At 42.5% G+C, this 21,901-nt stretch overlaps 1 protein-coding gene across 2 annotated transcripts in view; it reads left to right on the forward strand.

The window, feature by feature from the left end:
• Positions 1-5,279: 5,279 nt before the first annotated feature.
• The window catches only part of HIPK1 (homeodomain interacting protein kinase 1), a 48,662-nt gene continuing 32,040 nt past the window's right edge, over positions 5,280-21,901 (forward strand). For both annotated transcript variants that reach the window (XM_010371975.2, XM_010371976.2), the window contains exons 1-2: positions 5,280-5,534; positions 16,314-17,391. In XM_010371975.2, coding sequence (XP_010370277.2) covers positions 16,316-17,391 — 1,076 coding nt within the window. In that variant the 5' untranslated portion in view covers positions 5,280-5,534; positions 16,314-16,315. The remainder of the gene's footprint in view (positions 5,535-16,313; positions 17,392-21,901) is intronic.

The following is a 21,901-nucleotide window of genomic DNA, read 5'->3' on the forward strand; positions in this document are numbered from 1 at the left end:
GCTTGCAGTGAGCTGAGATCTGGCCTTTGCACTCCAGCCTGGGCGACAGAGCAAGACTCCGTCTCACAAAAACAAAACAAAACAAAACAAAAAAAACAGCAATCCAGGACTCCTCAGAGAAATTGCTGATTCTGGGGCTGGGGCATGGAAAGTACAAGATGAATCTGGAGCATCCTATTTTGGAGACATGCTAAAAAAGACACAGGAGCCAACTTGAAAGGGTATCCATGACTAAATCTGGAAAATTCAAGTTCCAAAATAATTAAGGACAGTAATGAATTATAAACCATTGAAAAAAGTAGTAGTCCATAAGTCTGTATTATTAATAGATAACTAAAAAACCAACTAACTAAATAAGAGACAAGGGAGGATTGGTACAGGCAAAACACAACACATGCTAAATCTAGAGGAAAACGTTTAAAGAGGAGCCAGATATTTGCATTGTCTAAGATGTGTCCCCACAGACTGCTTATTAATTACAAGGAAAAAATAGTAAATGCATTGTGAGAAATCATATCCTTTGATAAAGTAATCAAAATTACTATCACCAGTGAAGGACAGAGAGACATTATGTGCCTTCGGATATAATATCCTGAGGGCACAATATCATACATGAAGTATTCTGGCCAGAAATGGATAACCTGAATCTAATTATAAGTAAACATCAGACAAACATAAACAACAAACCTAAAATGAGGATATCCTGAAATGAATAACTTTTTTTTTTTTTTTTGAAACAAAGTCTCGCTCTGTTGCCAGGCTGGGGTGCAGTGGAGCCATTTCGGCTCGCTGCAAGCTCTGCCCCTCCCTAGGTTCACGCCATTCTCCTTCCTCAGCCTCCCAAGTAGCTGGGCCTACAGGCACCCGCCACCACGCCCAGCTAATTTCTTTCTGTATTTATGGTAGAGACAGGATTTCACCATGTTAGCCAGGATGGTCTCGATCTCCTGACCTCGTGATCCACCCGCCTCAGCCTCCCAAAGTGCTGGGATTACAGGTGTGAGCCACTGTGCCCGGCCGTGAGAACATTTTATTACCCTTTTACCAGAAAAAGGCCTGTATTCTTCAAAAATATCAAAGACAAAGAAAAGCTGAGGAACTGTGCCAGATTAAAGAACACTAAAGAGACATGACAATTAAATGTAATATATGATCCTAAACTGAATCTTGTGCTGGAAAAGAAAAAAATGCTAAAAAAGATGTTATTGGATCAACTGACAACATGTGGAACATGGATGGTAAAGTGTTACAGCAATGTTAAATTTCCTGGAGTTGATAATTGTATTTTGTTTATATAAGAGAATGTACTTATTAGGATATTCAAGTATTATGTGGTAAACGAGCATGATGCATGCAATTTACTTTCAACTGCTCAGAAAAAAAAAAAAGTATGTGGGCCGGGTGTGGTGGCTCACACCTATAATCCTAGCATTTTGGGAGGCCAAGGTGGGTGGATTGCCTGAGCTCACGAGTTTGAGACCAGCCTGGGCAACACGGCGAAACCCCGTCTCTACTAAAATACAAAAAAATTAGCTAGGTGTGGCGGCGGGCACCTGTAATCCCAGCTACTCAGGAGGCTGAGACAGGAGAATTGCTTAAACCCAGGAGACGGAGGTTGCAGTGAGCCGAGATCATGCCACTGCACTCCAGCCTGGGTGACAGAGTGAGACTGTTAAAAAAAAAAAAAAAAAAAAAAAAAGCATGTATGTGTGTAATAGAACTCTTTATCTATCTATAACTGCATATGATAAAGCAAAAGGGGCAAGATGTTAATAATCTGGGTAACAAGTATATGGGTCCTCTTTTTGTCACTCTTGCAACATATCTGTATGTTTAACATTATTTCCAAATAAAAAGTATCCTGGGGTCTGGATTTTTAAAAAAATCATTGAAGTTTTCCTACTGTTGGCTCAAGGGACTTTTCTGCTTTTTATCCTTTACTGCAGACCTTCACTCTAATCTGGTTTTCCCAGTTTCACAACCTGTTGACTTCTATTTAAATTCTCTTTTTTTCCTAGCCCCTAGGATTCATAATTTGTTTGAATAGTTTGCCTAGCTTTATGGTTCAGTTTCTCTCAAGACACAGCCTTCTCGTCAGCTTCTCCTATTTGGTCTTAAGCACTGCCGCTCTTGGGCAAGTGACTTCTTGCCTGCAACACTGAATCTAGGCTCTAGGTCCTAGAAGGATGTCAGACCCTGAATGAGACTTGAATGCTTCCAATTGCTAACTGCTCCATCTCCCTCTCCAGCTGCTCTGTCTTTGTTTAGGAGGATATATTTCATATATCTGCCCCTTTCTCACCTTCTTTCCTGTTTAATCAAACCCTCATCATAGTTTTCTGATTAGGATCCCTTTCTCCAGTCTTTACCCACTCCAGCCAGCTATCTTCCTCCACCATCACTAGTTCTCTCTCACATTACCTGTCTGAATAAACTTCTTTTTTGAGACGGAGTCTCGCTGTGTTTGCCCAGGCTAAAGTGCAATGGCACGATCTCGGCTCACTGCAACTTTTGCCTCCTGGGTTCAAGAGATTCTCCTGCCTCACAGCCTTCTGAGTAGCTGGGATTACAAGCATATGCCACCACATCCGGCTAATTTTTGTATTTGTAGTAGAGACGGGGTTTCACCATGTTGGCCAGGCTGGTCTCGAACTCCTGACTTCCAGTGATCTGCCACCTTGGCTTCCCAAAGTGCTGGGATTACAGGCATGAGCCACTGTGCCTGGCCACCTGTGTGAGTAAACTTCTAACAGCTCTACATTGCTTTTCAAAATCTGACTCAATTTACCTTATTACTTCTATATCCTGCCGCTTCTCTGCTTAACTGTAAGCTCCTTCAGGGCACAGACCATGCCTTTTCTTCTGTGTCTCCTTAATTTCTTTTTTCTTTTCTTTTCTTTTTTTTTTTTTTTTTTTTTTTTGAGACGGAGTCTCACTCTGTCGCCCAGGCTGCAGTGCAATGGTGCGATCTCGGCTCACAGCAGCCTCCACCTCCTGGGTTCCAGTGATTGTCCTACCTTAGCCTCCCGGGTAGCTGGGATTACAGGCATGCACCACTACACCTGGCTAATGTTTGCATTTTTAGTACAGACAGGGTTTCACCATGTTGGCCAGGCTGGTCTCAAACTCCTGACCTCAGGTGATCTCCCCGCCTCGGCCTCCCAAAGTGCTGGGATTACAGGCACGAGCCACAACACCCAGCCCCTTAATTTCTTATATAGTGCCTGGCACCAGAAGATGCTCTGTAAATAGTTACTGCATGGACAAATGATGAAACTTTGAAACTTCTTTGACCTTACTATGCTCAAATATCACTTCTGATGTTCTTCTCCGACTCTCTCGCTTATCTTACACATGTCTGCACACGTTTTTGCCTCAATAGACTGTAAGGTCCCTGAGGGAAAAGACCATGCCTTATTCACCTGTCTCATGCATACCTGACCCAGTGTCTAGAAGAGTGTATAGCACAGAGCAGGCACACAAGCAGTTAGCTGGATGAATGAGTGAACGATACTAAAGAGGAGAAAATACAGACTTTAAGAAGCTCCCCGTATAGTGAGAAAGACTGAGGACCTAAAAGCAATGAAAATAGAGGTTAACAAGTGTAAATAAAGAAGGTACAGGTTAATTTAAGTAATCGGATGATGATGTAGAATTCAAATAAAATAAGAGTCAATCAGCAAAGGTTCCCGAGAGGTGAATTCTGAGAGATATTTGAAAAGAGGAAAGGGACATAACTTGAGAGAGCAGGAGTTTAGGAACATGTCAGAGAGTTAGGTTGAACGAAGGCATGATAAACAGTGTGTTTGAAGCTTACATTTTGAGCAGGATCTGTTATACCTAGACCACAGGTTTCTGCCTTTTTTTCTGGCTCATCAAGCAGGCATGTTTACCCACTCTTTTTGTCTTCATATTTCCCAGGTCGGCCCAATGTGAGGACTTTAAGTTCTTTAAGTAGTAGAAGGAAGTTTCTGTGAAAATATGCAAACAAAACTGCCTTGTGGGATCGAACATTTTTGGTAACCCTACTTCTCTAGGGAAATAAACTTCCCTGTTCCAGATAAAATGGAACTGCTCCCCGTGTTGTTAAGCCAGAGAGAAAGTCAAATGACTTCCCTTAAAAGGTACTTCAGCACATTTTACAAAAATTATAGTTTTTTTTTTTTGTGTGTGTGTGTTATGGGGATCCAAGGAAATCAAAGATGTTAATGAGTGAGATCTGAGAAACAAAACTTGATAGTAGAATTTTGTCTTAGCCACATCTGCCCTTCTCCTCAGAGAGTATATGCAAATACCGATGGTGCCCGACAGTCACTTTCTAGGGCTCAGATCACTGCTGCCTCCAGCACTTGTGGGATGGAAAAAATGAAGAGATTACAGTTGCCCTAAAAATGTCCCCCACTTCAGGAATCTGAATATTTTACACAGCAGGAGATATATCGGAAGTCCTACAGAATCTCTTGATTTTGGGAGATCGCAACTGCTTTTCCATTAGGATAACCTAATTTTCAGTGTCCTTTTTCTCAGAATGTTGTGCCAACGCGTTCTGTTTCCTAAATACCCAGCCTTACTTCCTTCTGGTAGAGGCAAGAAAATTATGCTAGCATTCGCTCACTGCATGTTTTGAGCGTTTGAATTCAGATTACAGCTATTCTCTCTCTTCCTAATGTAAACACAGGTTCCCAAGGCGGCAATGGGAGACTCCCCTAAGGGGCTCTTGACGTACAGGGAGACTTCCAGACAGGGTACACAGATGTCACATTGCTAGAACGTCTCTAGACGGCAACGAAACATTAAAGCCTAACCTGAGGTAATCCTTCACCGGCAGTGGAGCTCCTCTAGGCACTGTCTTCCTGTACACTGCCCAGGCTCTGGGGGTGTCACACTAGACTGTGGTGATGTCACACTAGCTGGGATGACATTTTACAGTTGGATCCCCTACCACTGCCAGGCACCTTTAAATCACCGCGGAGTCTACGGTGCGGAGGGGGCGGGAAGTCCAGCCCCCGCACTCGATCCACGCTGGCTCCCCACGGAGGCCTACCCACTCGAGGCCCACCCACTCCCACTGCGATCAGTACTATGCGGTCGTCCTAGAGAGTCCATTCATCTGCACTTCCGCCTCAGTAGGTGTCATGGCGCGGGGCGGGTGAATAGTTCCGGCGAGGCGGGGCCGTCCGGGTTGAGGGGCCGGCCGCTCGGCGTTCCGCTCGTCGGGTCTGGCGACAACGGCGGCTGCGGAGCAAGGGGCCCGGCGGTAGCCCCGGACGGCAGCAGGAAGCCGAGGCGGGAGCGCGCGGGGCTGAGGCGGCGGCGGCGGCGGCGGGAAGGGGCTGGGTGGTGGAGCGGGTGGGAGGCTGAGGAGGCTCCCCCTGCGGGACGGGCGCGGGGACGGCTCCGGGGGGCGGGGGCCGGGGCCCGGGCCGGCTCGCGCGGGGGGTATGATGACCCGGCGGCGGGGCCCCAGATCTCGTCTCCTCCGCCGCCTCCTCACGGCAGCCCCAGCTCGCGGCTGAGAACCAGACACACCGGCGGTGAGTGGGGACCGGCAGGAGGGGGCCTTGGCGGGGAGGGACTTCCCCTCAGCTCCCCGAGGCGGGGCCGGCCGCCGGCTCTCTTGGGGCGCCCAGCCTGCGGGGGGCGCCTTCCTCAGAGGGCCCCTGCCCGGGACCGGGCGCCGCGTCCTGCGGCCCGGCCGCGAGCTGAGGGGATTGCGTTCCCAGGAAGGTGGGCAGGCTCCGGGCTGTTTTTCGGGGCAACTCCCCCTGCCTCCTGCCACTTCTCGCCTGGGCGTGTTGTCCTTAAGTGACGGGACCGCCTTGCGTCTCCTCACTCGGCCGGTTTTTCCCCGGCTGTCGTGGCAGGTTCCCAGTGTGTGGCTTGTGCGGGTGTATTTCACAGCTCGGCTTGTCACCATGATTTTGGGTTATTTGTGCTGTTTGGGACCAGGAAGCCGTGCCTGGAGCGGACGACAGTGGGGTGGGTGTGGGAGCTTTTCTGTCGTCTTCGCTGATGTTCTGTAGTCGTTAGGCTTGTAATTTGTAATGACAGTGGAGACTGCGTGAGACCAGCCCACCTAATGTATATCTGTGCAAGGCAGATCTAGAGGTCTGGCCCAAAGGGAAACTTTTGCTGTCACCACTTTCAAAGCTTTCGTTAAAAAAACAAAAAAGGAAAGGTGGAGAAACAACCAAAATTCTGGTAAGACCCACACTGATCACAGGTCTGTGGGGAAGAGTCCCCTTTTTGTGCCTAGCAACCAAGACCTGGAGTTCCGTCTCCAGGAGCGTTGGTTTAACCTCCAGTTTGTTGTGGTGACGAGCCCTGTGTTTATGCTGGGGAAAATTTCTTTCCTGCTTGGGGAGGGGGGTTGAGGATGGGAGGATGGGGGTAGGGAAGAGAAGGAAAAAAACCCCAAGCTCCAGTAAGTCTTGTCTTTACTTAACCACTGATTCTGTTGTAGGTAAACTCATTTAGAGGCAGTCCTAGATGCTCTTTTTGTCTATTAGTGACACTTTGGGAATTCTCAGTAATTGCATCAAAATAATACTTTCAGCTTTAGACTCTCTGTCCCAATCTGTTCTTTATCTTGTTTCTTAGTAACTGGTGAAAACAACAGTGTGGCTTCCTGCTCCTGATGAAATGGGGTTAAATTAAGTGGCTGATGCCCTCAGCAAACCTACAATTTTCCTTTTGTTTGTGTAAAGCTATTTTTGATTTTTGGTCTGTAGGGTTTTGGTTTTTTTTTTTTTTGTAAGATTATAGAGAATACAAACCATTACTAGGTTTTTAAATATAGAAGCCTAAAAGCTTTCTATAAAACAGTTTAAAATCTAACAAATCATTTGACTTAATTTTCATTATTCATCTGGTGATTTTGGATCTTTACATGCAATTATCTCAGGGTTCTATGTTAGAATGCTGGTATGATGAAGGGTGTCATTGACTTTAAGATACTGTTCCTGGCTTGAAGGATATTTTAGTAAAGTACTTGCGGTTGGAACTGGAGGCAGCCAAGCCAGTAAAGCATCTTAGAATAAAATGGTGAATGAGATCTTATAAATAACTGACTCTGGTTGGCAAGTAGAACTTTTGCTGGTGATACCTTCATGAATAGTTTATCCTATCTCTCGACACTGTAGTTTTGTGGATTTTAGAGCAAGTTCGTTGGTAACTTGAGACTTCAAACCAAACCAGAACTTCCTTCTAAAAGAAAAAGATAATCTCAGAGTTCATAATTGTTTGGAAAATAGACTTCTTTCATTCTGTGCTTTTGTTTTTATAAGCACAGCTCCATCAATGATTTGTTGGTACAAATCAGTGAGTCATACCGGCCTTGTGAAGTTCTTACACTTGGAACTTGTGCAGCTTGTTATATATTGTAACTGGTCTTGAAATTTGAAGTAATTTTGCAAATATGAGCTGCTTGATCTGCCACCTGCATGAGGTATAACAGCAGTCTGTATTTTTTAGGTCTTTTAAAAAAAGTTTACCATTATTCCTCCCGTTTTCTTCCCTTCCTCTCCCTTTGTGCCATTCTGAACACAAGTCATCAAGATTATTTTCCTTTGAGTACCACTTCAACAATCACTGGTTTGTCTCTTGGTTCCTTTTGTTTTTGTTCCTGATCTTCCTTTTAGTTGTTGGAACCCAGCTCCTAAATGCCTAATATATTCCTGTAGTGCATAATTTGGCACTTCAGAAATTTATATCCTGTTTTCACATTTTTCTTTCTTTTTCATGTGTTTTATCATTTCAGCAACATTTTAAGTTCTTTGAAGGTAAGGAAACTGACATTTCTTTTAGATTCTTTAGGGGTACCTGGTACAGTGCTTTCCCAGAGTGCTTAAGGAAAAGGAATGAGAAGACCTGGATTCCTTGCCAGCATTGCTACTCATTAGCTCTGGGTAAAACTCGTTTGGCCTTTTTGGATCTGCTTTTTTTTTTTTTTTAAATTTGAGACAGGGTCTTACTTTGTCACCCAGGCTAGAGTACCATGGTGGGTTCAGGCTGGAGTGCTGCGGTGGGTTCAAGTGATTCTCATACTTCTGCCTCCTGAGTAGCTAGGACTACAGGCACTACAGGCACACACCACCATGCCTGGCTAATATTTGTATTTTTAGTAGAGATGGGTTTTTGCCATATTGGCCAGGCTGGTCTCGAACTCCTGACCTCAAGTGATCCACCTGCCTCGGCCTCCCAAAGTGCTGGGATTACAGGTGTGAGCCACTATGCCTGGCCTGGATCGCCTTTTTCTCATCTTGGAATTAGGGGGTTTTAGCATCTTTTAAGGTCCCTTTTATCTGTAAGAGTTCCAGTACTTTTTTGCCAGTGTCTTCTGCTCCAGTTAAATATATCTCCTTACTCTACACAGCTTTTTATTTTTCCACATCCTTTGGCATACTAGCATGGCAAAAGTCATCTCATTCTTCTGAAAGAGCCTCCTCCATCTTCCATTCTCCAAACTGCTATTGCCTTACTTAAGTCCCGTTTTCCTTCAGCTTTTGCTGGCATATTGTTTATGTTTCATATTGGTCTCTGCTTTGTTAATTTTAACTTTTTCTTATCGTGGAAGCTCCTCACGGTATAGTTTTCTTAATTCTAAACTTTGTAGACCTATAGACCGTCGTGTGCAGGTACTAAAATGTAGTGCCTTTTTATTAAATACGAAGCACTTTTTTTTTTTGGGGGGGACGGAGTCTCACTCTCTCGCCCAGGCTGGAGTGCAGTAGCATGATCTTGGCTTACTGCAAGCTCCGCCTCCCGGGTTCACGCCTCTCTCCTGCCTCATCCTCCCAAGTAGCTGGGACTACAGGCGCCTGCCACCACGCCCGGCTAATTTTTTGTATTTTTAGTAGAGACAGGATTTCACCGTGTTAGCCAGGATAGTCTTGATCTCCTGACCTCATGATCCGCCCGCCTCGGCCTCCCAGAGTGTTGGGATTACAGGCATGAACTACCACGCCTGGCCAAGCACTTTTCTTTTGTTCTGTTGCCATAGTCATTCCAAATAAATCTAAGTGAACTATTGATTTTGATACAAAGCAACAGCCTCTGCCACATTGAAGAAGTGAGCTTTAAGTACAGACTAGAAGGGTAAGTGAAAGGAAAAGAAAAGTCTAAGGGGGAAAATGAAGTTCAGAGAGGAAACATGTTGAAGGAACTAGGGCCAGGGAAGGCAAGGTGTATTGTGGGAACCCAGAGAGACTTGGTAGTATTGGAAGAGAAAGTGCCTGGGGAAAAGCGCAGATGAAGCAAGGCTATGCAAGTAATCATGGTCCAGATCTTGCAAGGCCTGGTAATCCAAATTAGGAATTTTTTGGTCTTTTTCGTTAAGTTTTTCAGTGGGGGACAGATACCTTTTTTTTTTTTTTTTTTTTTTTTTTTTTTTTTTTTTTTTTTAGATGTGCATTTTTAAAGCTTCACTTGAAAGGTGAATAATGAATTGGGAGAGGGGAGCTTAGAAAAGGGGCTTGAGGATAGCATCGTGCCTCACACCTGTAATCCCAGCACTTTTGGATGCTGGGGTAGGTGGACCACTTGAGCCTAGGAGTTTGAGACCAGCCTGAGCAACATGGTGAAACCCCATCTCTACAAAAAATACAAAAAAAATTAGCGGGGCGTGGTGGCATGTGCTGGTAGTCCCAGTTACTCTGGAGGCTGAGGTAGGAGAGTGGATTGAGCCCTGGAGGTCAAGGCTGCAGTGAACGAACCATGATCATGTACTGCACTCCAGTCTGGGTGACAGAATCTCAAATAAAGGGGGGAAGTTGAAAGTACAGTCTGGAGGAAACCAGTTAAGCTGTTCAAGTATGGAATTGTGCAGTAGGGGTGGAGAAAACTTAGGAGAGTAGAGAGTGAGTTAGGTGTTTGTTGGAAAGAATTTTCTTCCCAAACTTGTCTCACTTTGGTTTTACAGAAGATGTACTCTTATCGTCTGTAAAAATATGTATCAGAGTATGTGATCGACAATATGTACCCTTGTGTTCATGTCATCTGAGGATAAGTGCTAGAACAAGAAATCAATATATAGTATAGTTTTTAGGTCATTTGGCTAACCAACTGTTAAATTGTATGAAGGAGGCAAAGATGACATTGAGCAAAAGCAACAGGAATTTATTACTGGTGTGTCAGGAAAAAAGTTACTGAGGGATAAGGACAAATCAATGGAAGATGATTACCTTGGTTGTCATATCCAACTGTTCCATTCAGGGTTATAATATTTGGATGCTTTTAATAAGATTATCTACCTATAGTGCTTATAGTGTGGAGCACCCAGCAAACGATGTTAAATGGATGTGACCATGCCAGGGAGTGGGAAAGTTGTTAATCTGTTTTTGAAAGCCTTGGATTCTAGCAATTATCTTTTAGCAATAAGTACAAGTACCAATGGCCTTTTGCCCGTCATTGCTAATTTGGTATTAATGTACTGGGCAAATTTTGTCATTATATTGAGATGACTAAGTCCTTGGAAAGTCAGGTTTGAAATGTAAAGACTTCATTCATTGCTGGAGTCAAGAGGTGCAGCATTTGCAGGAAGTCAAAAATAGCTTTTTATGCCAGGTACAGTGGCTCACGCCTGTAATCTCAGTATTGCGGGAGGCCAAGGCAGGAGGATTACTTTAGAGCAGGAGTTTGACACCAGCCTGGGTAACATAGTAAGACCTCATCTCTGGAAAAAAAAAAAAAAAAAAATTAGCCAAATGCGGCATGTGCCTGTAGAAATTAGCTAAGCGTCCTGGTTGTGTGCCTGTGGTCCTAGCTACTTGGATGGCTGAAGCAGAGGATTGCTTGAGCCCAGGAGTTCGAGGTTACAGTGAGCTGTGATCACACCACTGCATTTCAGCCTCAATGACAGTGGCGAGAACCTGTCTCAAAAAAAAAAAACAAAAAACAAACAAACAAACAAACAATGAATAAATAGCTTTTTTTTAAAAAAAACAAAACTTTTAGGTTCAGGGGTACATGTGCATGTTTGTTACATAGGTAAACTATATGTCACAGGGGTTTGGTGTACAGATTATTTTGTCATTCAGGTAATAAGCATAGTGCCTGACAGGTATTTTTTCTGATCCTCTCCCTTCTCCCACCCTCCACCCTGAAGTAGGCCCCAGTGTCTGTGGTTGACCTCTTTGTGTCCATGTGTTCTTGTTCTTTAGCTCCCACTTATAAGTGAGAACAGGCAGTACTTGGTTTTCTGTTCCTGTGTTTGTTTAGGATAGTGGCCCTCCAGCTTCATCCATGTTGCCTGTTGCTGCAAAGGACATGATCTCGTTCTTTTTTGTGGTTGCATAGTATTCCATGGTGTATATGTACCACATTTTCTTTAGTCTACTATTGATGGGCATTTAGGTTGAATTTCATGTCTTTGCTATTGTGAATAGTGCTGCAGTGAACATGTGCTTGTGTCTTTATGGTAGAATGATTTATATTCCTTTGGGTATATACCCAGTGATGGGATTGCTGGATCTAATGGTAATTCTGTTTTAAAATATTTGAGGAATTGCCACACTGCTTTTCACAATGGGTGAACTAATTTATACTCCCACCAGCAGTACAATTGTTCCCTTTTCTTCACAATCTTGCCAGCATCTGTTATTTTTTGACTTCTTAGTAATATTCATTCTGACTGGTGTGAGATGGTATCTCATTTTAGTTTTGATTTGCATTTATCTAATGATTAGTGATGTTGAACAATTTTTCATATGCTTGTGGACTGCAAATGTGTCAAAAATAGCGTTTTAATTTATTGGGTTGCTATTCACATTGAATTAAAAATATCTGTAATTTGCCTCATAAATTCTGATATACAGTAAGTTTTCCACAGGTGTTAATTCTGTTTTTGTTGTTGTTTGAAAGCTCTCCACCTAGGAAGAGACTTGCCCCCCCACTTGCAAAGGCAGGTTTAATGGAACATAGTATCTTTATCCTCTGTCTAGAAATTGCTATTTTAGCTGAATTTCAGAGTAGAATATAAATGAGTCTGTTGGTTTTTCTAGGCCAAGATTCTGTGATTCTGTATTTTCTTCTCACCTTGTGTTAGTTGAGGTCAGAATGAGTCTCAGCCACATTGTAAGAGCCCTGGTGGTCTGATACTGACTTTTTGTACGTCACACCCTTGCTGTGGGGAAGACCAGTAAAAGAATTCTGAGTTGTCCTTTCCCTTTGGGTGAACTAAATTTGTCCTTATGGATAAAGATTATAATCATTTAATATTAAAACATTCTGAAAAATGTCCTAGAACTTGTGCTTTTTTCAGTGTGCAGTGTGAAGATCTGAAATCATAAGTAATCTTTTATTATGTTTTTTGGGTAAAAAGTTGGCAATAATGTCAACTCTGCTAAATGCAAAATTTTATAGAGTATCTAGTTACGAATACTTGTTTTTTTTTTTTTTTTTTTTTTTGAGACTGGTCTCGCTCTGTCACCCAGGCTGGAATGCAATGGCGTGATCTCGGCTCACTACAACCTCCGCCTCCCGGGTTCAAGTGATTCTCCTGCCTCAGCCTCCTGAGTAGCTGGGATTACAAGTGCATGCCACCATGCCCAGCTCATTTTTGTATTTTTAGTAGAGATGGCATTTCACCATGTTGGTCAGGTTGGTCTCAAACTCCTGACCTCATGATCTGCCTGCCTTAGCCTCCCAAAATGAATACCTTTTTAAAAATTTGGTATTTCATGAATTCTTTTCAGTATTATTACTTTTATGACCCCCCTATTCCTAGACAGTTGCTGCAAACTGCAAATTTTCTATTTAGATTCTTTCACTACTTTCAGTTACATAGAAGTCATGTTTATGTTTTTTGATAGATTGTTAAAATTAGCAGGTGAACAATATTAACATTGTTAATGGAAAACAAATTTAGAAAATTTGCTTTCTTTTGTTGTTCAACAGGTTGGCTTAATTTTATGATAAGAAATACTTATATTTTAATAGGTGCATTTTGTAAAGGAGCTACTTGGTTTCAGATTTTTCTTTTATTATGTTTGGTATTTCAGTGAAGTAGATAGAACAAGATGATTTGTAAATTCAGTCTCACAGTTAAATTGTACTGACTTTAGCTTTTAATTTGTACTTTTTTTCCTCTTCAAAGTTTATATAAATTATGGAAACTCTTAAAGTAAATCTCAACTGGGTTTTAGAAATTGAAGGCAGAGGATTTGTTCTTTCCAGCTGACTAGTCCAGTGCAGGTAGTTTCTAGTTGTATTCAGGCACAAAGAAATGCACATACTGCCTTTTGATTTCTGTAACATCCTTTGTCATGTTTCCTTCCTTTCTTGTTGTTTGTGTTTATTCTCTTGTGATTAGTAACGTTATACTATATGGATTGGAGTAGAGACTTCCCCCATGACTCAAGGACCACACAGATAAAAGGGAGGGAAGACATTAAAAAAAAAAAAAAAAAAGCAAGGACTGAGCATTTGAAAATACTGCATTTGAATATGAGTGGTAGGGAGTTGTATTTAATAGATAGGAGATTGGTAGGCAGGGGTCAAGTAATTCATCCAACAGATATTGAGTATGTATATATTGTCAGTCTGTAGTAGGCTTTGGTGGTATAAGAGAAGAGCAAGACAGAGATTGTAGATGTCCTAGAGCTTATACTGTAGTTGGGAATGTAGCATTAAAGAAATGCTTTCAAGTTAACAGGGTGCTGTGGGAATGCATGGTAGGGGCAGGGGATGATTGTAGGGAGCATTTCTACATGTGGCAGAGGTGACAGAGGGCAGTTTTCGCAGCAGAAAGTCTTAAACATATTTAGAGGGCCTGGAGGTGAGTGGCCTTCCAAGAACTAAAGAAAGAAGGGCAGTGTGGCTAGAATGAGGGTTGAGGGGAGGGAATCAAAGTGGGGAGATGTTGGAAGGCAGCAAGCAGATTTTGGAGTGCATTTTAAGGCAGGTTGAGACAGTTTTTTTTTTTTTTTTTTTTTTTTGGAGACAGAATCTAGCTCTGTTGCCCAGGCTAGAGTGCAATGGAGTGATCACAACTCACTGTAGCCTCAATGTCCCAGACTCAGAAGATTTTCCTGCTTCAGCCTCCTGAGTAGCTGGGACCACAGGCATGTGCCACTTATACTTGGCTTTTTTTTTTTTTTTTTTTTTTTTTTCAGTAGAGATGGAGTTTCCCCATGCTGCCCTGGCTGGTCTTGAATTCCTGGGGCTCAAGTGATCCTTCCACCTTGGGCTTCTAAAGTGCCAGGATTACACGCATGAGCCACTGCGCCTGGCCTAATTTTTCTTTTCTTTTCTTTCTTTCTTTCTTTTTTTTTTTTTTATGCTAATGCTTCCCAGGCTGATCTTGAACTTATGAGCTCGAGTGATCCTCCTGCCTGGGCCTCCCAAAGTGCGGGAATTACAGGCACGAGCGACTATGGCCAGCCAAGTTGAGTATCTTGGACTTTATCTCCAAAGCAATGAGAAACCATGGGAGAAGGGGATGCAAGGTGGTTAAAAAGAGAGAGCGGTTATCCGATTTGCATTGTTTAAAAGCAAAGATCTATTAAGTGGATTAAAGGAGATTAGTTTGGAAGCTACCGGCAGTTTGAACTAGAATGGTGCCAATAAGGTTAGGGGAAAAGGGCTGATTTGAAATAGGAGCTGGGGGGCAGTGGCTCATGCCTGTAATCCCAGCACTTTGGGAGGCTGAGTGGGGTGGATCACCTGAGCTCAGGAGTTTGAGACCACCCAGGCAACATGGTGAAAACCCATCTCTACTAAAAATACAAAAAAATTAACCGGGTATGGTGGCGCACGCCTCTAGTCCCAGCTACTTGGGAGGCTGAGGCAGGAGAATCGCTTGAGCTCCAGAGGCGAAGGTTGCAGCGAGCCGAGATTGTGCCACTGCACTCCAGCCTGGGCTACAGAGTGAGACTCTGTCTCAAAAAAAATAAAAATAAAAAAAAGAAATAAAAGAAATGTACTTGGGAGATGGAATGGATAAGATAGAGATTAGATATGGAGGAATAAGGGAGAAGAATGAGTCGGAATAATAGTATTAAATATGTGTCAGACACTATCACTTTACAGGTATTAAATCATTTAATTCTCAGAACAACCCCATGAGGTAGGTATTGCTATCACCATTGTGTAGCTGAGGAAACAGACATCCCTGATTTTTTTCTTTTTTTTTTGAGAAAGAGTGTCACTCTTTCACCCTGGCTGGAGTGCAGTGGCACGATCACAGCTCACTGCAGCCTCTACCTCTGGGCTCAGGTGATCCTCTCACTTCTGCCTTCTGAGTAGCTAGGACTACAGGCGTGTGCCACCATGCCTGGCTAATTTTTTTTGTTTGTTTTTTGTTGTTGTTGTGTGTGTGTTTGTTTTAGAGACGGTTTCACCATGCTGCCCAGGCTGGAGCTCCCTCATTTCTGGCTTGAGGCACTGGATGTGTGATGGCATCTCATAATTAAGATAGAAAACTGAAGGTGGAGTGGAGGCTCATAAGTTTAATTCTGAATGTATTGAATATGAGGTGTTTATAAAATATCCAAGTTGCAGTGTTAAGTAGTCATTTGGATATCGGGTTTGGAGTTCAAAGCGAGAGAATTCTGGGTTAGAGATAGAGATTTTAGTCTTTTGCAGATGACTAATTTTGAGGCGTAATTATTAAAAAGGGGGAAAGTGTAGAGCAAGGAAAGAGGGATTACTATAGAGCCCCAAGACATATGAGATTGGATAGTTGAAAATGGAGAAGATAAATATGAAATGGCTTGTATGCTATGTCAGGTGTTTGGACTTTATTCTGAAAAGATAACTTTCAGTTTAATCTTTGGGCTTATTGAGCTGGAAGTGTCTGTGGGATATTCAGGGACAGAAAGCTGGACTGTTCTTTATCCTTTCCTCATATTTTTCTGCCAACTTTCCTTGGTTCTTCAGAATATACTCCCTAGCTTTCTCATCATCTTGGTTACTTTTTTTTTTCTTTTCATTTTAGTATTTTTATACTAGAGACAGGGTCTCACTATGTTGCCTAGGCTGGTCTTGAACTCCTCAGCTCAGGAGATCCTCCTGCCTTGGCCTCCCAAAGTGCTGGAATTAAAGGCTTGAGCCACTGTGCCTGGCCCATACTGGTTACTTTTTTCTCTTAAAATGTGGTAGACAGTTGAATGCATTTTATGTATGACTTGAGCGGAGTGGATAATCTTCACTTTGTCCAGCAGGTTGTGTATACTGTTTCTATGAATATAGGTCAAGATGAGAACATTATTACATCATGTTTCTTTTATCAAGTAAAAGTGTGTGTGTATATGTTTTAAACCTAAGCCTTGTATCTCTTATCCTTGTGGTCTTATTCCTCCTTTCTCTCAATGTAGGTATGGCATCACAGCTGCAAGTGTTTTCGCCCCCATCAGTGTCGTCGAGTGCCTTCTGCAGTGCGAAGAAACTGAAAATAGAGCCCTCTGGCTGGGATGTTTCAGGACAGAGTAGCAACGACAAATATTATACCCACAGCAAAACCCTCCCAGCCACACAAGGGCAAGCCAACTCCTCTCACCAGGTAGCCAATTTCAGCATCCCTGCTTACGACCAGGGCCTCCTCCTCCCAGCTCCTGCAGTGGAGCATATTGTTGTAACAGCCGCTGATAGCTCGGGCAGTGCTGCTACATCAGCCTTCCAAAGCAGCCAGTCCCTGACTCACAGAAGCAACGTTTCTTTGCTTGAGCCCTATCAAAAATGTGGATTGAAACGAAAAAGTGAGGAAGTTGACAGCAACGGTAGTGTGCAGATCATAGAAGAACATCCCCCTCTCATGCTGCAAAACAGGACTGTGGTGGGTGCTGCTGCCACAACCACCACTGTGACCACAAAGAGTAGCAGTTCCAGTGGAGAAGGGGATTACCAGCTGGTCCAGCATGAGATCCTTTGCTCTATGACCAATAGCTATGAAGTCTTGGAGTTCCTAGGCCGGGGGACATTTGGACAGGTGGCTAAGTGCTGGAAGAGGAGCACCAAGGAAATTGTGGCTATTAAAATCTTGAAGAACCACCCCTCCTATGCCAGACAGGGGCAGATTGAAGTGAGCATCCTTTCCCGCCTAAGCAGTGAAAATGCTGATGAATATAATTTTGTCCGTTCATATGAGTGCTTTCAGCATAAGAATCACACCTGCCTTGTTTTTGAGATGTTGGAGCAGAACTTATATGATTTTCTAAAGCAAAACAAATTTAGCCCACTGCCACTCAAGTACATCAGACCAATCTTGCAACAGGTGGCCACAGCCTTGATGAAGCTCAAGAGTCTTGGTCTGATCCACGCCGACCTTAAGCCTGAAAACATCATGCTGGTTGATCCAGTTCGCCAGCCCTACCGAGTGAAGGTCATTGACTTTGGTTCTGCTAGTCATGTTTCCAAAGCTGTGTGCTCAACCTACTTACAGTCACGTTACTACAGGCAAGTGGCAAATGCTGAAAGAGTTCTGTCCTTATATTTAGCATATACCCCATAGGCTACATATAGCAGTGAATTGGTTTATAGATTCTGAGATAGAAATAGGATATGTTTTAGCTCATTCTATGTGTGTGACATTCCTATATATGACATTTTCTTATTTCTGAAATTTTATCTAGCACTGGAAAAATTAACTCAGTCTGATTCTGAAAGTTGTTACTAGTTGAATTATACTAGCACCTGGTTCTTTTCTTTAGTATCATTATACCTCATTTTCCCATTTTATTTATTTAATTAATTTATTTTGAGACGGAGTCGCGCTCTGTTGCCCAGGCTGGAGTGCAGTGGCACGAGCTCAGCTCACTGCAAGCTCCGCCTCCCGGGTTCACGCCATTCTCCTGCCTCAGCCTCCTTGAGTAGCTGGGACCACAGGCACCCACCACCATGCCCGGCTAATTTTTTTGTATTTTTAGTAGAGACGGGGTTTCACCATGTTAGCCAGGATGGTCTCGATCTCCTGACCTTGTGATCTACCTCCTTCCGCCTCCCAAAGATCTGGGATTACAGGCGTGAACCACTGCAGCCGGCCTATTTATTTTTTTTTTTTGAGATGGAGTTTTACTCGCCACCCAGGCTGGAGTGCAGTGGTGTGATAACGGCTCACTCAGCCTCTACCTCCTGGGTTCAAGTGATTTCTCCTGCTACTCCTGTCCCGAGTAGCTGGGACTACAGGTGCCTGCTACCACGCCTGGCTAATTTTTTTGTTTTTAATAGAGATGGGGTTTCACCATGTTGACCAGGCTGGTTTCGAACTCCTGACCTCGGGTGATCTGCCTGCCTTGGCCTCCCAGTGATTACAGGCGTGAGCTACCATGCCCAGCCATTTTCCCATTTTAAAGAGTCTTGAAATATACAAAGATATTTATTTATTTGTAATGAATCTGAGCATATGCTGCTGTTTTTTCGAAGCTCTTCTCTTGGCAGGTAAAATAACTTGGGACTAACTCCAGGTTTAACTCTAGTAACATTTTATTCTTTTACATTTTCTTCTGTAGTAGCATGAATTGGATCAGATGATTGCTACAGTCTCTTCCTGTCTTAACGTTCTCTAAATACTTTGAACTTATTGGGTTATCCTAGAATGGCCTTGACCCAAGTACCTTATACTTTAATGATATATATTTCTAGATTGATACTTTTAATGTAGTTACCATTTTAACATATAATAATTATTGGGGCAGTATGTAAATGCTGATATATATGCTTTTGTCTATATCATAACCAAGGCTTTTAAAATGTGCTTTTTGTCAGCGCCCGTTTACTTACTTGCCTAGTTATTAATTTTAAGGAATCTAATATTTAGTTTTAATGGCCATACATTAAATACAAATCATGTAAGCATCCAATCAAGAAGTGAAATAATAAACAAAAACATAGATAACCTATAAAATATGTTTATAAGGAGCTATGCATGCCAGATACCTGTAATAAAATTTGAGGAAATAGAAATTCTGAATTAATAATTTTATATTATGTGTGAAAATAATGTGAAGATATTTTAACCCATGCAAGGACTCAGAAAAAATGTCATCTGCATGTTTACTATTTTAAAAACATTGTGCTAAGATCTTTGTAATAGGAAGTTTACAGTTTTGACCATTTGGTACCACTCAGTGTGCTAAGGATATTCACAGTGTTGTGTAACCATCACCGCTGTCTGTTCAGTATATTCACAGTGTTGTGTAACCATCACCACTATTTCCAAATGTTTTTACCACCCAAAACAGAAATTCTAACCATTAAGCAATAACTCCCTATTCTCCCTTCTTCCTACCATGGTAATCTTGATTTGACTTTCTGTCTCTATGAATTTGCATATTCTAGATACAATATATGTCTTTTTGTGTCTAGTTTATTTCACTTAGCATAATGTTTTTGAGGCTGATCCATGCTGTAACATGTTTCAGAACTTCATTCCTTTTATGGCTGTATAATATTCCATTGTTTGTATATACCACGTTTTGTTTATCCGTTCATCTGTTGGTAGATATTTGGGTTGTTGCTACCTTTAGGCTGTTGTGAATAATGCCACTATGGACATTGGTGTACAAGTATCCTAGTCCCCATTTTCAGTTCTTTTGGGTATATAACTAGGAGTGGAATTGCTAGGTCACATGATAATTCTATGTTTAACTTTTTGCAGAATTACCAAACTATTTTCCACAGAGGCTGCATCGTTTTACATTCCCACCAGCAGTGGATGAACATTCCAGATTTCTCCACATTTTCTCTAACATTTGTTATTTTTTTTTTATTTAAAAAAAATTGTTTATTTTTACAGAGACAGGGGCTCCCTCTATTGCTCATGCTGGAGTGCAGTGGCGCGATCATAGTTCATTGTAGCCTCCAGCTCTTGGGCTTGAGCAATCCTCCCCCCTCAGCCTCCCAAGTAGGTAGGACTACAGTCACACTCCACCATACCTGGCTAATTACTATTATTTTACTTTTTGTGGAGATGGGGTTTTGAGGGTCTCATTTTGTTGCCCAACCTAGTCTCAAACTACTGGCCTCAAGCCATCCTCCTGCCTCAGTCTCCCAAAGTTCTGGGATTACAGGCATGAACTACCACTCCTGGCCTTGTTTTGGTTTTTAAATAATAGCCATGCTTTTTTTTTTTTTTTTTGAGATAGAGTTTCACTCTTGTTACCTAGGCTGGAATGCAGTAGTGTGATCGCGGCTCACTGCAGCCTCTGCCTCCCGAGATTCTCCTGCCTTAGCCTTCCGAGTAGCTGGGACCACGCGGGCACCTGCCACCACACCCAGCTAATTTTTGTATTTTTAGTAGAGACGGGGTTTTACCATGTTGGCCAGGCTGGTCTCGAACTCCTGACCTCAGGTGATCTGCCCTTGGCCTCCCAAAGTGCTGGGATTATAGGCGTGAGCCACTGTGCCTGGCCAATAATAGCCTTTTTTTTTTTTTTTTTTTTTGAGACGGAGTCTTGCTCTGTTGCCAGGCTGGAGTGCAATGGCACAATCTGGGCTCACTGCAGCCTCCACCTCCCAGGTTCAAGCAGTCCTGCCTCGGCCTCCCGAGTAGCTGGGACTACAGGTGCCACCATGCCCAGCTAATTTTTGTATTTTTAGTAGAGACAGGATTTCACCATGTTGGCCAGGATGGTCTTGATCTCTTGCCCTTGTGATGCACTGGCCTCAGCCTCCGAAAGTGCTGGGATTACAGGCATGAGCCACTGGGCCCAACCAATAATAGCCATCCTTATGGGTGTGAAGTGGTATCTCATTGTGGTTTCGATTTGTATTTCCCTAATGATTAATGATGTTGAGCATTTGTTTTATTTTGTTTTGTTTTGAGACAGAGTCCCACTTTGTCATCCAGGCTGGGGTGCAGTGGTAGGATCACGGCTTACTGCAGCCTTGACCTCTCAGGCTCAAGCAGTCTTCCCACCTTAGCCTTTCTGTAGCTGGGACTATGGGCATGCACCCCCACACCTGACTAGTTTTTTGTAGTTTTAGTAGAGACGAGGTTTCACCGTGTTGCCCAGGCTGGTCTCAAACTCATAGGCTCAAGTGATATGCCCACCTCAGCAACCCAAAGTGCTGGGATTACAGACATGAGCCACCATGCCCAGCCCGGCATTTTTTTATGTGCCCGACATTTGTATATCTTCTTTGGAGAAATGTCTGTTTAAGTCCTTTCCTCATTTATTGAATTGGGCTTTTTGTTGTTGAGTTGTATAGTCTATATACTAAATTTTCATCTATTCCTTGGGTTACCTTTTTACCTGTTGATAGTGTTTGACATGGAAAAGTTTTTAACTTTGGTGAAGTGTAGTTTGTCTACTTTTTCTTTTGTTGCTTGTGCTTTTGGTGACTTACCTAGGAAGTGATTGTTAAATCAAAGTCATACAGATTTTCCACTGTTTTCTGTTAAGAGTTTTATAGTTTTAGCTCTTATATTTCAGTTTTTGATTCTTTGTTGATTTTTGTCTATGGTCGAAGTTACAAATCCAGTGTAATTCTTTGGCATGTGACTATTCAGTTCTTCAAACACCATTTGCTGAAAAGACTATCCTTTCTGCATTGGGTGGTTTTGGCACACTTGTTGGAATCATTTGAACATATATACAAATAATTCTTATCTTCTATTGCTTTCCCATTTTCAGTTTTGGGCTGTCTGTTCCATTAATCTATGTATGTCTTTATGCCAGTACCACACTGTTTTGATTATTGTAGCTTAGTAGTAAGTTTGAAATCAGGAAGTGTGAGACCTCCAACTTTGTTCTTTTTCAAGATTGTTTTGGCTATTTGGGGTCTTTGAGAGTCCATATAAATTTTAGGATGGGTTTTTCTGTTTTATACAAAAATCATAATTGCTTTTTATTAAGGATAGCATTGAATCTATAGATCGCTTTGGGTAGTGTTGACAGCTTAATATTAAGTCAGTCCATCCTTACTTCTTTATATCTTTTTACAGTTTTATAAAACTGGTAATTTT

Source organism: Rhinopithecus roxellana, chromosome 8 (genome assembly GCF_007565055.1).
Source record: "Rhinopithecus roxellana isolate Shanxi Qingling chromosome 8, ASM756505v1, whole genome shotgun sequence".
Taxonomy (NCBI): domain Eukaryota; kingdom Metazoa; phylum Chordata; class Mammalia; order Primates; family Cercopithecidae; genus Rhinopithecus; species Rhinopithecus roxellana.